Below are 16742 nucleotides of genomic sequence, written 5' to 3'. Positions count from 1 at the left end.
ATGAAAGTCTGGCCTTCAAGTCCTGTTATCTGTGGCAACTATGTGCTCGACAAGCGCACTTCCTTCAGTTGCGTTAACTGGTCTCAATCAGGGCTATTTCTCCTTTTTTGAAGACAAATGAAACCTGTGCTTCCCAACATCAGCAGGAAAAAAGACAGGTATTTTGGCCTTTACCCTTTAAATAACCCCACTGAAACAAGTCTGTCCTTGTGTAACAGCTTCTTAATTCTACAAAGTTCATTACTGCCTTTTGAAAATGTCATGGTTTACAGTGTACTGCTATTAGTTCCTTACCCTTGCACCTGGGAGGCCAGGTTCACCAGGACGCCCAGGATCTCCCTGACCTCCTTTAGGACCAGAAGAACCTGCTGGACCACGCTCCCCTTGGGCACCCTAGAAAGATACCAATGGGCTACTAGTTAACAGGTAGCAACAGTAAGAGAAGGTTAAATAAAACAGGTATCTTATATTAAGGACCTATTTTTGCAAACAAAGTTCCAAATCATTAATACTTTTATTATTATTACTTTTTTCCCCAAACTATAACTTAAAAGTTGTCTCTTCGATAAAACACATTTATGTAAGGATTTTAGAATTCCTGTGGTTTTACCAAGAAGCTTGGAATTTAAAGAAACACTAGACAAATACATATGTGAGTCACTTCCCTGAAGTGTTACAGCACTTACGAAAGCCAAAGACAGATAAGACCATCTGTTCAAGGGACAAGCCTAGAAAAACTATGCCACACACACAGAGAAGGCAATTCTTCAAATAGTTACCTAATATAGAGTAATACATAAAGCAACGTAGTAGCAGAAACAGGTCAATGTCTCTTATCTATTTACATTGCAGCATAAGAGAGCATTAAGTCAGGCATAGGCAAGGAAAGCTGAACATCACAGGAATTGAAAGTGACTTTTCTCCAAAAAAATTGTAGCCTCAAAACATTCAGGCCCCTTTCTGGCATTTGTCAATTCCTTTTGATCCTACTTCCAATGATTTTCAGGATCTGCCCATTTGCCAAGAAGCATATTTTTTAATGGAACACTTTCTTCCTGTATATCTGCATGTATGTAAATTTTCAAAATTACCCAAATAAAAGACACTTTAATTTCATTTACCTTTGGTCCAGGCAAGCCATCAGAACCTGGAAAACCACGATTACCAGGAGCACCCTAGGAAAAGCCATAGATACAAGTTTATCATCTTAATTTTTGCATAACTTATTTGCAAATAAAGCACTAGATTTATGGTTTGGGGGTTCAGTTTATTTCCTTACAACTTTCTTACTGCAATACCTCAAACTTGGGGCTTTTTTTACCACTCGGAGTGGTAAAAATATCAATGTTTCACTCATGCATGCTGAACAGCTCCTATGTGAACAGCCTCATTGTAAACACGATGGTCATTTGTACAGGGGTTAAGCAAAAAATCTGCAGATTAGCTTGTCCTATCTCCATCATTTCTGTTATCATACTATCCTGTGCAGTGAAATCACAAACAAAAATATCCAGAGTAAAAACGGGTATGACAGATTTCTTTTCCCAAAAAATAATAATTAGAAGATCTATTCAGGATGCCAAAAACATCATGCCATATTTCTATATTCTGATCCTCAGGTTATCATTTTCAAAAAGAACATATCACAGAAGACAGTATCCTAAAATCACTAATCTGATAGTGAACCAAGCTATAGACACAAAGTAACTACTGTTAGGAAAATAAAGTTTGACCACACCCAGCATGAAGCTGTAAGAAAATCTGGGTTGCTTACCCTCTCTCCAACAGGACCTGGTGGACCTACTGACCCTGGATCACCTCGAGGACCTCTTTTCCCTTCTTCACCTACAGGGCCAATGGGACCCTGGGGACCTTGTGGGCCCTAGTGAAAGTAAAATAGTTTTTAAAAAAATCGTTGTTAAGGTCACCACTTCTCAGGTATACTGAAATGGACTGTCTTCTAAACATCATAAACATTTTTCCAAATAAAGGAGAAAAAGTATAGTTAGGTTTTGAATCAGTTACAAATGCAGCTTTTCAGCATTGGCTTTTCTCTTTTAAGTTTATAAGCTAATACTTCTGTAAGTAGTGCACTATGAATAAACCGTAATTCTGCAGTTCAGCTGTACAGTGCTTCTTATAATCACCTATCTGCTCAGGTACAACAATTTGTATTTATTATTATCAATTGGACAAGCAGTAAAGGATTCAAAATTCACTGAGAGTCTTGTAGAAATTCTCAAAGGAAGGAGAAGACAGACAGTGGTAAGGAAACCATTACTTCATCTGTACAGTTTTGTCAGTTATTATGTGATCATTTAACTGATGAGGAAAAAAAATTCTAAAGATTGGTTGACAAGTCAAACTGACTCCAACTCTGAAGAATCACTTTTCTTCCAAAATTCACATGGTTACAGCATGGAATTAGCCACATTCTCAAACATTAGCTGTGGGCTAAACAGCTATTCATACCATACAGGTATAAATATTTATATTAGTGTATAAGACATAATTAATATATACTTAACTGCATTAAGTATAAAATTTATTAAATGTAATTTTAGAATAAAAAGGACTTTATTATGATTAACACACAGACCTGTGTGCTCTTAAATGTCCAGAAGCATACGGATCTATTTCTCATGACACGAAGAAATTAGAACAAACTCATTCTGCATGCTACAGAAACCTCAGTAGATGCATTAATTGGTTTCTCAGTCCTCGAGTCCTCTAAGGTCTATACTCGGTAGGTGATTTATAACATTAAAGGACCTGCTTCACCAGTCATTCTTAGTACCGTCTAGCCAGGTTCACTGTGGTTTGTCTTCCACAATAATTACTCGAAAAACAAAAGGCATCAGAAGTGTCTTGAAAATTCTAAGAATGTATTCAAAATTCTCATATAAGCCTTTGTGATTCCTTTTCATCTTACAAAGCATATGGAGACTTACAGGTTCACCTTTGGGTCCTGCTTCTCCTTTGAAACCTGGGACACCAGGGTCTCCCTGAAAACAAACATGAATAACACCCATAAGGTCAAAACTCTGCATAAATCATTCAAACATTTTGGGTGATGCTATGAAACAGAGAAACATTCCCTAGTTTAGTTACTAGTTGTAGTTTATATAATATGATGCTTATAATTGTTTGTCTTTCCCCTTAGCATGCTTGTTTATTATGACATTATCAAGACAAAAATTTAAATGAGACAATTTCAGGAGATAATTGTTACTGTTTGTCCAAGTTTATATAGACACTCTTCTTTCTTAGGCCTCTAAGAAAGCAAAAACAGTATTTTGGACCCACAGAAGATTCACAATATCTGAGTCTCAGCATGCTCACTAGCATGTTATTAATCTATTTAAAGGAACGTCACTGCTAATCACTGTTGTAGTTTCATAGTGTGACACATTTGCTAGACATCATAATTTCCACAGAGAGAAAGACATCATTACCGGCTGGCCTCGAATACCAGGTGGGCCAGTACTGCCTTGTGGTCCTGGGGAACCAGGTGGGCCTGATAAGCCAGGGGGGCCTCCAGTGCCTGGAGATCCCTATAAATAGAAATAACAGCAAGCACAGTAAGGAAAAATAATAAAAATATGGAAATAAAACAAATCCACTTACACAATTTCTTCAACAGGTGATATGATCACTTACAGTTGGGCCCTTAGCACCCGGGGAGCCATCTGTTCCTTCAGTACCCTAAAAATAATGTACCAATCATTAAAACTAATTTTAATGAGGAGGGTATTGATAACAAAAGCAGATGATGATAGTTATTTTATCTACTTTACAAGACCAGACAATAAAGGCTGTTAAATAAACACAGCAACGTAAGATCTACTTGTGCAAATGCTAATATGAGTAACAAAGTGTGCAAATTAACGTGACTTGTAATCTTTAAGATCCTATGTTTAAGCTTAAGCTTTAAAGTACTTGTAGGATTGAGACTATCAGGCTGTGTAACTTTCGGTTTTCCGAGTTGTTTTAATTAAATGATGAAAAGCTATTTTCAACAAAATAAGCACAAAAAAAATGAATCATACCTTTCATTTTCTGGGAAAAAAGTAATTTGAGCAAAACTCAGTGCCTATCAAGTGGGGTATTAAAATCCCCTGTAAACAGGCCACATGCGCAAGCTGAGCCCTGGGGAACTCAATTTAATGTACTTACAGGAAGACCTTGTGATCCAGCTGGGCCCTGTGGACCTGTTTCACCTCTTTGTCCTTGAGGACCTTCAGGACCACGAGGACCCGTTGGACCTGCTTCACCCTAAGATTGCACATGAGGAAACAACTGGAGATTATTTTGCCCTAAAAAGCAGCACTTCAAAGCAACTAAGGAAGAATACTGAGTTTATAAGAGAAAAACAATTCAGGTTTTTAAATAGTTTATTATCCTTAAAACATATTTTTGCTTACCTGAGTCTGCTTCTACTACTTTATGTGAACGTAAACTTTAAAAGTACAAACAGAATTTTTCTTCAATGTATACAAGGACAAGGAAACTTTCTACAGAGAAGCAGCACTATATAGGCCCATATTAGATCAAATATTTTAGATAGATATCTCTCTCTAAAATCCCATTATGTATCTGTAATTTGACAACTTTTTTTTTTAGCTTTATTAACAGCTAAGGCTTAAGCTTTAGAAATGATAACACATCTAGGTTTTTTTGGACCTGTAAATTAACTCACTGTTGCAGCACTATGTTAAATATAAAATCCCTGTAAGATTGGACTGGATGCTCTAATAAAAAAATTTCTCCTGGCATCTCCTTTGAATTTTATCTTTATATAGGAATTTGCCTTTTGGAACTGATGGCTGTTAATATCGTGTCTTCATAATCCAAGACCACAACTTCATTGTGTGGTCTGCTTAGCTTTTATGAGTTCAAAGCACCTATTCCAATTTTACATCATCTGATGACTAAGCTTGAAGGTAGCTCCTCCTTTTCAAAAGCTTCCATTGAGTCATCATGTGATAGCTTCTCCAAACATTTATTTAGGTATTAAGTAGTGCTTATCCATACCACAATATTTTATGACATGCACTAAAAGGTCTATCATGTAATTGTATACATTATGTTAATACTCTTAAGATTTGTTTCCAAAAAATTGTTTCACAAATGTTGCCAGCTTCACAACAACACAAAACATCTGCTGAACTTGGCTACCTGACTAATTCAGAGTTTCTTCTTGTATAATTTTTTCCTATCATGTTTTAGGTGTGTGAAGGAACAAAGAGGAGCAACTGGATGGAGGGCAAGTATAAGAAGTATAAGGAAGCTGTGCAAGTTGTCTTTTCTATCTTCTTTGCAGACATATTCTCAAGGCTGGTTAAAAAAAATATTGAGTGCTTTCTTGAAAAACAAGAGAGGAAAGCCCCACAAAGACAGCGCTGCATCCAGCAAAAGTATTCCATTTCAGCCTAATCACACAGAGCCACAAAAAGTGGTAATCACCATTTGGCTCTATTGTGATGAACAGCGGTACATCTCTGTTGGGGTTCAGGCATTTTTCTTACTAGTCTAGGTCATCTCAAAAAGTGCTCTCATCTCAAACTGGAAGTTTCAGCACTAGAAGGCACTGTTTCCATACCATCTTAAACTAGTCCTCACAACTTAACTTGTAATAATGCATCTTGTTATTCCTTGAATATACTGGACAAGATTCCTGAGGCACATCATGCCAGTCATCTTATAATCACCCCTTAGCTCAAGCAAAAGTGAAAGCAAAGAAAGTATCCTAACAGTGGTAAGTTGCAATTGCTTCATCTGACTTCTGATTTCTATCTTCTGTCTCAAGGTCTAGACTAAGATTGATTTCACAGCACCTCTTAGGGACTTGTATACATGTCAGTCTGAACTCTTTGTAGTCTAGTACACACTTTTTAATTCTGTGTTGTTAGATATATTAAAAAGATATTTTTATTTTATTTTTTACCTTTACACCAGGAGCACCTGGAAAACCTGGAGAACCAGTTATGCCAAGTGGGCCCTACAAAAGACAGACACACAAAGCTGTAATTTTGCAGTTTAGATCACACAGATCAGTATCTAATCACTGGGTAAATATAGTTCTGGGATTTAATGTATTTTTTAGTCATAAAACATTTGTTCATAACAAAACCAAAATAACTATAAATAACATTTTCTAAGTGATACACATACACTTTATGGAACTGCGGTGCAGTATATTAATAATGTATTTACTGACTTCAGCAAAGTTACAGCTCTTGATTCAGCTATTAATGCATGAATTTCAATGTACACAGTTGACTATTATTATAGCAATTGTTTTTAAATTTTAGTTTTTAACAAAATATATCCTCTTTTTATATCTATGCCACTGTGGCATGGTAATGAAAAGATCAGATATTTACTAAGTGATCACAATTTGTCCTACAGACTGTAGCAAAGGAGAGTTTCAATTCTTTTAAACTTAAGATAGTAATCTAGAAAAAAAGAGAAATACAAGCCACATCTATATTGAAACAACTGGGTTGCTAGACAAAATTTTTTGAGGTAAGCAACTACATGCCCTGCTTCCTATTCTTCTGCCCCATTGAGATTCCCAAATTCACAGCCAAACTCATTTGCAAGCTTTAAAACACACATTTTCTATCAAATTTTCAAGGCTGTATAGACAAAGATGTACAGCAGAGACAGTTTGCTGCTTGGATCTTTGTTCAGAGCTAGACAGGTATTTCTGGAAAAGGCAGCGGAGGAAAGCCTGGGCTATGGCACACCATGAAACACAATGCTGTGCAGAGGTACATCTTCAGCTCCCCACAGCAATATAGCTCTTACCTAATAGCATTATATCTTGAGAGAGTCGATACTGCATCTAAAAAGGGCTGACAGCTTGAGCAGATTGCAGTATTGATGTGGCTATGCTATTTCTGGTTCTAGAGCAAAATTCTTGGTGCATTGCACTGCAGAGTGTAGGTGCACCTTGTGGCTGCAAGGACATGAAGTTTGGGCAAGGATGCAAACAGCTGGGGCTGCGTTACATGGCAGACTGTCCAAACTCACTAGAAAGCAAACTTCAAGTGTATATACTTAAATATACCTGTATGATATGACGCAAACCTTGTTTTGCTAAATGGAAAGACTTCCAATTAAGGGCTTTAGAGTAAATTTGTAAATTGTTTCCATTTTCATAATGCCTCTTGTGCTGAACAACACATTCAAAAGACCTTTTAACTGAATTATAAACTCTCTGGATGGCGGCACACAGTGGTTACAAATATTCACTACAACACCATTCCCCGATAATTCCTCTTTATCTTGTCCTGATTTTCTCTCTTTTTGTAAAATATGATGCATACTATGAAAAAATGTTCTATGTAATAAAGCTCTGCTGACAAGCTTAATAAGAACAATCTGTCCCAATGAGCATTAATTACAGACCACATTTCTGCCATGACCTTGCACTGAATTTCTACACAACTGATGTAACAGCTCACTAAGTAGATTTTGGAAAACCTATGTCCCAGTTTATTGGATCACAAATACGTCTGCCAAATCTCTCTCTCGTTGCAGGAAGAATTCCAGAATTACAGTGTACCATTGCACTGACCCAAATAACACTGCATTTCATTAACAGTTCCTCCAATGAGAAACATATGCATTAAGTATCAGTATCTCCCTTGTGACACTACATGGGATTTCATCAAAAATGTTAGCCAACCAATTATCATGTTCACTGAAGCTGACCTCATATTTTATGCCAAAGAAAAATTTCAAGCTTCATGTAGAATTTCGTATCTCGGGACCTAGCTTTTTTAAACTTTATAATTTCCTTTCATTGTTTGAAAATTTCTTCTAACAAGTTACCCGTCTTTCATGATATAGTAAGGAACTGAGTTTTGCACATTTCAGACGCACTCATTTTTTGAGCTTCTATTACAGTTAATTATCTCTTGGTGAAGTTTTTAATAAAATGGTCTGTTCATTAAGATGACACAGGTAAATTAATTTTTCTCAGGACTTATATCACTATTAAATAAAGAGTATGGACAGAGTGAAATTTTAATTGCAGGCAAGTGTCTTCTGGGGTTTTGAGGGTATTTTTGGTATGTGGGTTTTTTTTTTTTTTTTTTTAAGTTGAACATCACCAAGTGGTAAAAGTTCAGGTTGGCTACATCAATGGGCAGAAACACTCAATCACACCCTAGAAGTAATGCTTTCCAAAAAAGCAAACAATAAGAATACCACATTTGTAAAGTGGGAGCTGGCCTTGCAGAAATAGTGCAAAATCATCATAAGCTTTCATTTGCAAAAGCAATGCATAATTAACTGTATGTATGTGAATCATGCCACTGGCTTCCTAAAACTCATGTGAATTCATTCAAATGCATTTTGCAAATGCACTATGAGATTGGACTGTAGGACTGAAATGATCACCCTTTGATACACCGACATCCACAGTTTAAATTGCCACAGTTATCTTCAGCCCTGTTGCAATCGCGTGAGAACTTCTACAGTCATGCATACCAGGCTTCCTCAGCTTAGTAGACATTGACACGTAGGCTTCTGGTTCTGCAGTTCAATGTGTGACTGTCCATAATTAAACCGCTCTCTTTTACATGTTTTGTAATGGATCTATTGCAGGTAGCAAGTGCTGCTATCAGTGAATGGCATTTCTTCTTGCTGAGAATGGGTACAATCTCATTTGCCAACTTTGTATGTGAAGAAAGATAATATGCAATTATAAACTGTTTGATATTAGTGTGTATCTTTAAGACTCTTATCTTCCTACAATATGGATCCCCCTCCATAAAAGCAGCAAAGCATCACCTCTCCAGGGAAGATGCCACTCCTCTGCAAATTAAAACCTTTAGATGAAGCAAACTATACCATTTCTCAGAGGACAGCACTAAAGCTAAAATGAGTAGAATGAGGAATCACTTACAGATAATTCCAGGTGCGCTTAACTGTTACCAGCAACTGCCAACCAGTTTTTTGTGCTTCTTTTGGTAGTGTCAAAAGGCAAGTAGGAAATACAAGGTGAAAAAAATAGGTGATTAAGAAAGAAACTTACCATTGGCCCTGGCTTCCCAGGCATACCATGCTGGCCACGTCCACCCTAGATATGAAAATAAATAAGATAGAGTATTTATAAGAACTCTATGTAATTTTTTTTAATTTATTTATTGTTAGCATTTGTGATAACAGCCATACATACTAAAGTGATAAAAGAAATGCTGGATTGCAGAGCCCTCCAAACACTGGCATGGAAAACTTCTGGAAGAAATTATGCTCCCCTTCAAGTTAATGGATTTTTCTGTTTTCAGAGAGGCCAATATTTTGACAGTGTCATTGTATGGAGCACATAACATAAATGCAGCACATAAAAGTCATGGGGAGAAATGCCAGGAAAAACAATTACTTGACACTGGACATTAAGCGACAGAAATAAATTTCTACTCAAATATGATCTCATGTCAAGGCTAATCCCTCTTTTTGCTGAAAAGCAAAATATTTTTTTAAGATGACAGCTTTATTACCTGGAATTAAATTATAAGACTTAATTTAAATTGAAAGGCTAAACTTTCATTTTAAACTTACATATTATTTCTAGTTCAGTAATTTTTTGGTGAAAATAGCCTCTCAAGAGAAATTTCATAGGAACAAAGGAGACATTTCTGTATCACAGAAAGAAGTGTTGTGAGGGTAATTGGCCTTGTGGGCAGCTCTGATATGAGAAATTACCATACAGCTAGCATTCTCCTTTTAAAACTGTTTTTGACTTTTGAAATTTATACTAAAGGTCTCACCCTACAAAACTTTGCTCAGCCCTAACTTTCTTAAGCTACAGCAGAACTCACCATGGAAATGACTGGCAGTCACATGAACAAACACTTTCAGGCTCAGGGATTTAAATTTAAGTAAAACAAAGGAAGAATCACAAGGAGAGAAAAAGAAGATCCTACTTACAGGGGCACCTTGTGGGCCAATTCGACCTCTTTCTCCTGGCATTCCTCTCGGTCCCTTGAAGAAAGAACAAAAAGTGCATTATTTAGGAGCTCATCATGGCAGAATAACAAAAACGGGAAAACATAGTTCACTTAATTTTTCCCCCCTTAGTGGAGAGAACATAGACCACCCCCTCTTTTTTTTTCTTCTTTTTCTTTGCTTTTTACTTTTTTTAAAAAAAAAAAACATACTTGGCTTTTCCTTTGCTTCACATAAGTTTTGCACTGTATCGCTCTTCAGCAATTTTCTGCTCAGCCTTCTTTATTTGCTTTTAACAAGAACATGATTAGGTTCACTGAGACTACAAGCATGATAAGGACAGATGATGCAAGCAGTTACAGAACCAAGTTAATTTTTTTCCTCTGCAGGTGTAGCCTATCTTGTCCTATAGCAGGAAAGAAGTAGCAGCTCACATAAATCCTTTCAGCCTCACAGCCTCGCCAGTGGAAATTTAATAGACTGTAATTTCTCTTTTCCTGCTCCAACAGTATTTCCATTTTTAAACACATTAGAATAAATTCTGTATATACTCACCAGGGTCAATAATGCAATCTCATTTACTACTTCTCATTTACAAACTAGGTTCCACTTCAAGGGAATTACATTCTGCATGACACAAGATAGTGCTCCGCAGAGAGATGTCATTATCTGATATCAGAAAGGTGCTTTACTTCCAGAAGCACTGCTGAGAGTCGATTTTTGGCACGTTACACTGCTCGTAAGTATTCAGATGTCCAAAACCACATCTAAATGAAAACTAGTCTGAGAAATAGTTTCCCTGTTTCACTTCCATGTCATGCATGCTTATCCTCACCATAACCTCCGAAATCTTCTGTCTGTGGTTTTCTTAGCCAGTGCGTTTCTGACTTAAATTATTCCATTTCTATCTCAGAGCAACCTAAATCAGTTTTTCTCATATTGAAATCACTCCACATGAAGCATCAACATGTAAAAAAAATTTAGTCACCCTACACTTACACGAGTAGGTAAACAATCACAAAATCTACATTCAAGTTTCTGTTGAGCCTTCTGATTTTTCGTTATTATCTATGGCTGTGAATTGCAAAGAAAGCTTATAGTGGACCAAATTTGCTGTTAGTGTAATAGAAAACAAAGCCTTAATTAAGAGAAAATTCAGCTTCATGACATCAAGTACAGATATGAAAACCTTAAAATTCCTATTGACAATAGCATTTACAATCTTAAAGACACATTTGTAATATCCAATACATGACACTCACAAGAGGACCTGTTGCACCCATGGCACCTGTTGGTCCGGATTCTCCCTAGAAATGGAAATGAAATGACACAATTAGAGGAAATATGCTTCCTCCCTGTCCTCCATGCTTATGTTAGACCTAAGAGGCAGATCCGCACAGTCACCTGTGTGCATCAAGGGCGCTGTTCCCCGTGCTGGTGGGAAATGCCATATTTACATATTCTCAGTGAAGCAGATTTAACTCCTACCTGTTCTAGCTAACAGCCCACAGCACCTACTGCAGTGCTTCTAGCAAGCCTCCTGCTGTGGTTGCCTCCACAGAAGGTGGTAGGCAATCTCAGGAAAGAAGTATTTTCTTACACAAACACTCCTTCACTACTGATTTCACATTTAAATTTAGATTTAGGAAGATTCACTTCATTTACTACGTTTATAATCTAAAGGAATAGTCCTGACCCACCTGTGATTACTACCTACACTAGGCCAAAAATGTTTTAAAATAACTTTTAATCCACCTTGAAAGAATTGTCTCCAGCTGGCTATCCTGTGTTACCACTGCTTTGACCTGAAGTTGTAAGGGTCAGCGAGGGTCAAAAATTATAAGAGAATAAAATTGTTAGGTGAAAAATAGTCAGTTTGATAAAATATATTCTCTCTTCTCTCCAATGCCTGTTTCTTTTAAGCCAATCTCTAGTATTGTAACCCAAAAGAGGAGAGCCAGATTACGTTATAGTTATGCATTAGTTATTTTATTATCTTTCATTATTTTGGCATTATAGAAAACATGCTTAAGTATTTAGGTCTTTGGGCCATGAAAATACCTTTGCTCCAGCTGCTCCAATTTCACCTTTTGGACCGTCAAGTCCTTTCAATCCCTGTGAGATTTATAAAAATATGGACAAATTATATTTACATATGTACACACACAGAGCATTCCTACTACTATTGTTGAAATAACTCAGTACTAAAGTGTTAAGAACAGATCTGAGGTGGCAAGAGCAAGAAAGGAAAAAAATAAAGAAGAAAAAAACCAGATGGAATAAAGTTTTTCAATGTTTCCAAAATGGAAACCATTTGTACAAGGTACATTTCCTTGGATTTGGTTTCCTTTTTAAAACAAGAACGTTTAAAAAAAAATTCCTAAAACAACAAGAAGGAGGCTCTGAGCCATAGGAAACCTATTTATTCCTCCCTGAAGTAAAATTCTGGCCAGAAAACTTGGTAATTTGTAATCACTCCATGTTGCAAACATATCCACCTTTCAAGTTCTCCACCCTAATGCAAGACTTGCCAATAAAGTGAGAGAATTGTCAGGTTTGTGCCTCCCGAAGCTTGACAGGGCTCATGCAAGTACCTTCCAGATTCCCAGATCACTTAAAAATAGAATGAAGAAAGCACTAGAGAATATAATACAGAGGTCAGCTTAAAGGGGAATAGCGCTGATTTTCTGCAAGACCCTCTTCTCTCAAATGCTAGTGCTTCTCCTGCAATTGGTAGGACTAAAAGTGTAGTCAAATTCATGACTAATACAAAAGTTGTTGAGTATCTCTATACTGAAACTGCCTTTAAACACCATCTATGAGGAGAGGGAAAATCTTGTGTCTTACCCTGTGACCCTTGAGACCTGGGAGACCAGGAGCACCAGGAAAGCCTCGAGGCCCCTAAGTAGGAAAAAGTAAAAACAAATAAAATCCTTATTTCTGCAGATAAACCTATCAATAGTGCTGCTAACAGGGAAGAGGGTAGCAGCATTAATATTAACATTCCTAACACTCCTTCACCTTGGTGACAGAATATAGCGAGGCATGACATTTGAGCAGGTCACAGATGATACAGCATAACATGCTATGATGTTAGACAGTCTCAGCATTACGTACATTTTCACTGACATTAAAATCTTTCTTGCTTACATTGGTGTATGATCAAACCTCAAATAGAAGTAATGACTAGTGGTAGATCAAGTTTTGAAGCTTAATATGAAGAAACCTTGATTAAACAGAGATCAAAACTCAGAGCTATCATTTAAAATAAAACAGAAACTGAGACCAAACTGCACGTGTTCTTTCAGAATACGTCAGGCAAGTTGCATGATAAACAACTGCTATTAAAACACATTTAACAATTAAACAAAAGTTGCCTTGCACTTAGTTTCCTACCAAGCTTCCTGATTTCCTTTCAGGAAAGACTAAGTAATGGAAGGGAGCTAGGTGCCTCGTGTTAGAGTATTGGTCACATGAATTTACAATGGAAATCACATTAACACCTTCATACTCTCAGATAACAACAATTCAGCAAACTGGTTAAACCTATCATTTCTTCCTTTACGGTACCTCTGAACCAAAGTTCTCAAAAAGATTATAGTTCATACCTTTCAGCATAGCAAAAGATCATGAAGATATATTACAGAAAATGAAGCAACACTGATATTCAGAGGAGGGAAGAAAGAACATCTGTGATCTCAGCATTAGAGAGAAGAATTTCACATATGGACAAGCTGTTTCCTTGTTAGCATCAAGGAACGTAACAAAGGTCTTTGTCTTCCTATAGTCAATAATACAGATAATGTTTGATCATAAAGTTCAGTGGGAAATTACTCCAGAGTTTGCGGACTCCTATAGGGAAAATTACTTTATAAAGGTATGAAATTTCTGAAATTAATATATTAGATTGCTTAAAATTATTTATACTCAATGAGTTTCTCAGTGAAGGATGATCTCTGTTATCATACAAGGTCTTACATGTAAATTTGAAATTGTACAGATTATGTTTATTTAGACCGAACCTAGCCCACAAAAGCTATTTATTTGGCCTGTGCTCGGTGGTACATATGTATCGGCTTAGACAACCAGGACAATCAAATGATGAAGTTCACACATGGGATAAGTCACATAGCAAGGAGGCAAATCACATACAAGGGGAAACAGCCATCAGGTATCTCCACAGCAGTCTATGAGCTTTGTCATTGATCAAGACACGGCACACTGATGAACTATCAGGGTATTCAGTGGTGTTCTCTACAGTGCTATGCAATTACAGCAAACTCTTAACGAGATTTTTGTGTGTGTGTGTGTGTGTGCAGTTGCAGTACTTCTTTCTTTCATTAGAAAGTCTTCTAAAAGATAATTTTATTGAGCAAAACAGCTTGATACAGAACAGTACACCACAAACTACATTTGCCTCAAGCAGTTTACAACACATTGCATTTGATCCATAAAACTTAGGAGGAAAACTTAGGAAACAACACTGCCTTGTTAAAAAGTCATTTCTCTCTCCAAGAGATCCTATCTCCAGTTGCTAACAAAATTGCCAGGCAAGAACTGGATGCTTAAAAAGAAAAGGAGGCAGCTTAAGAGATGATGTGTATCAGGTGGCTTCAGTTCTGGGATTTATCTGTCCCCTTTTCAGCTGCACTAGAGCTCCCCTCCAGGTACAGAAACTTGACTAATGAAGGCAAAACTCATAATATGGGCCAAAATTATATAAGATGATAAAATTAGGTTATTTTACCATCAGATATACCTGTTTTGTTTCTAGAGTAAACCATGACAAATACCGTCTGCAGTACAAGTGCGTATTATTTGGAAATCCTTTAATCACATTTGCATATTGAAAATATATATATAAACAAATTATATATCCCCTCTTCCCCTGCCCTCAGACTGACTGTTATAAAGGTAAACAGTGCCACCCCAACCTGACATCATTTTAGAGTCTCTGAGCACTTCCTGCACATGATTGCGAATGACCATGTGATACACTGGGAAATAAAGTACAATTTGTACGTACTGTCATCTGTTTCATGCATATTTCATCTACGAAACAGTTGAAACATGCATGTGAAATGACTCTCAGGATTAACTCAAGGACTGTTTGGTTCTGAGCTATCACACTGATCTGGATCATTACAGTAAGCTAACACAAGTACTTCAGAAATCGAATGCCAGAGCTTTGCACTCATTACTAAAAGATAGCGATGACGTAAGTATGACTATTTTGCTAAAACATAAATAATCATGCTCTTACTGGAGATCCTGGAAATCCAGGCTCACCGGATTGTCCTGGTCTACCAGGTTCACCCTAAAGAAAGAAAAAAAAGGAACACATGAAAATAGCAAATGTGAATATTAACTTATCATTCTTCCATTCAAACAAATGAGGACATTCACATCAGTATTATATATCTTCTCTTTACCGTAACAATTTCAGTGATAGCTTGTTACTTCTCCTTCTGTTCAAACGTTTTAAAATGTGTATCATTTCATTCTAGGTCAGTGACTACTGTCTGTGTGATGCAATAGGAAAGGAAATATGGTAGAATCAAATAAGCGTATTTCATATACTATTCAAAGTCCTCCGCAGTCACAACCAAGTATTCCTTTATATATGTCAATCAGTTCAAATACATATTTGAGCTGCGGGAATATGAAAGGCTTCAGAAAAATAGTTTCTGGACAGAGAGGAGGTAAAGTGCTTCACAAATGCAACCAAAGAAACTCATATTTACATTGGAAATGGAGGAAGTTCTTTGAGCAGTATCAAGACTTGGTTTCACTGCACTGATAGTTAACTGTTTTCAAAGATTCTTATAACGCTTTGTATAGTTTAATGGGAGAGCAGCTGTTACACAAGCTATGGTAATTTTTATACTAAAATATCCGACATCTGCAGTTTTCAACTCATTTCCAAGTTATAAATTACAATTCAGATGGATTTAGTGTGCTTTGCAAACAAATAATATACAGCTACTGGTAAATTCTTAGGCTATCGTTGTGCAGTACATATATACATATGCAACATGTATAATACATTTTACTTATATGTGTACATACATAGAGTCATAAAATCAGTTATGAATATAATAAATTATTAGCTTTAAAAAAAAACAAACTAAAATTGTATTGTCCAGATCCAGATGAATGTTATCATTACAGTTTTTTTAATTCATCACGTGATCCCAAAGAGAGGAAACGCTTCCAATTGCCCTCCTAACTGTGGTCTATTACTATGTTTGATTTCAAGAAAGACATCTCAGTCAAAGAACTGGCAGAAGCAAGAAATAATAAAGACCCAGTGCTTTAACCTTAGGTATTATGGTGATATGTAAGAAAAAGATAGGAGGGTTTTGAAAAGGGTTGCCAAGGTTTATAGTTATGACACTGCACTTCACAAGGAGTATGATGACAAGAAAAGTAAATAGATAAAAGTAGTTACAACAGGCACATCTGCTGGTTAGTCACTGTCTCAAAGTTGCCAATATTTGTTTTATTAAAAATAAAACAAGATACAAAGAATAACAAACTTACATCTTCACCAGGTTTGCCTGGAGGTCCCTCTGGTCCACGAGAACCAACTGGACCCTAAGAAACAAATATAAGTGCTGAGAAGTCAATTTAGCCATCACTAAAATAGATATTTGCTCCATTTCAAAGTCTTGTTTTATAATAACAGATATAGAAAAAGGATGATTTTATGCCTGAGCACACTTGCTTAATTTTGCAGTGCTCTTTCTAATCATCCTGTCCCTAAGAAACCTGTATTA

At 36.5% G+C, this 16742-nt stretch overlaps 1 protein-coding gene across 1 annotated transcript in view; it reads right to left on the bottom strand.

The window, feature by feature from the left end:
* Positions 1-16742, bottom strand: part of COL5A2 (collagen type V alpha 2 chain) — a 107943-nt gene that overhangs the window by 24308 nt on the left and 66893 nt on the right. The window contains exons 11-25 of the mRNA XM_054829818.1: positions 16507-16560; positions 15227-15280; positions 12811-12864; positions 12025-12078; positions 11226-11270; positions 9946-9999; positions 9050-9094; positions 5948-6001; positions 4177-4275; positions 3661-3705; positions 3456-3554; positions 2952-3005; positions 1775-1882; positions 1122-1175; positions 295-393 (exon numbers count right to left, since the gene is read on the bottom strand). Coding sequence (XP_054685793.1) covers positions 295-393; positions 1122-1175; positions 1775-1882; positions 2952-3005; positions 3456-3554; positions 3661-3705; positions 4177-4275; positions 5948-6001; positions 9050-9094; positions 9946-9999; positions 11226-11270; positions 12025-12078; positions 12811-12864; positions 15227-15280; positions 16507-16560 — 972 coding nt within the window. The remainder of the gene's footprint in view (positions 1-294; positions 394-1121; positions 1176-1774; positions 1883-2951; positions 3006-3455; positions 3555-3660; positions 3706-4176; positions 4276-5947; positions 6002-9049; positions 9095-9945; positions 10000-11225; positions 11271-12024; positions 12079-12810; positions 12865-15226; positions 15281-16506; positions 16561-16742) is intronic.

The sequence above is a fragment of the Grus americana genome, chromosome 6 (assembly GCF_028858705.1).
Source record: "Grus americana isolate bGruAme1 chromosome 6, bGruAme1.mat, whole genome shotgun sequence".
Classification (NCBI taxonomy): domain Eukaryota; kingdom Metazoa; phylum Chordata; class Aves; order Gruiformes; family Gruidae; genus Grus; species Grus americana.
Note: the sequence above shows the minus strand (reverse complement) of the source record. Positions and strands in the feature narration are given on the sequence as shown.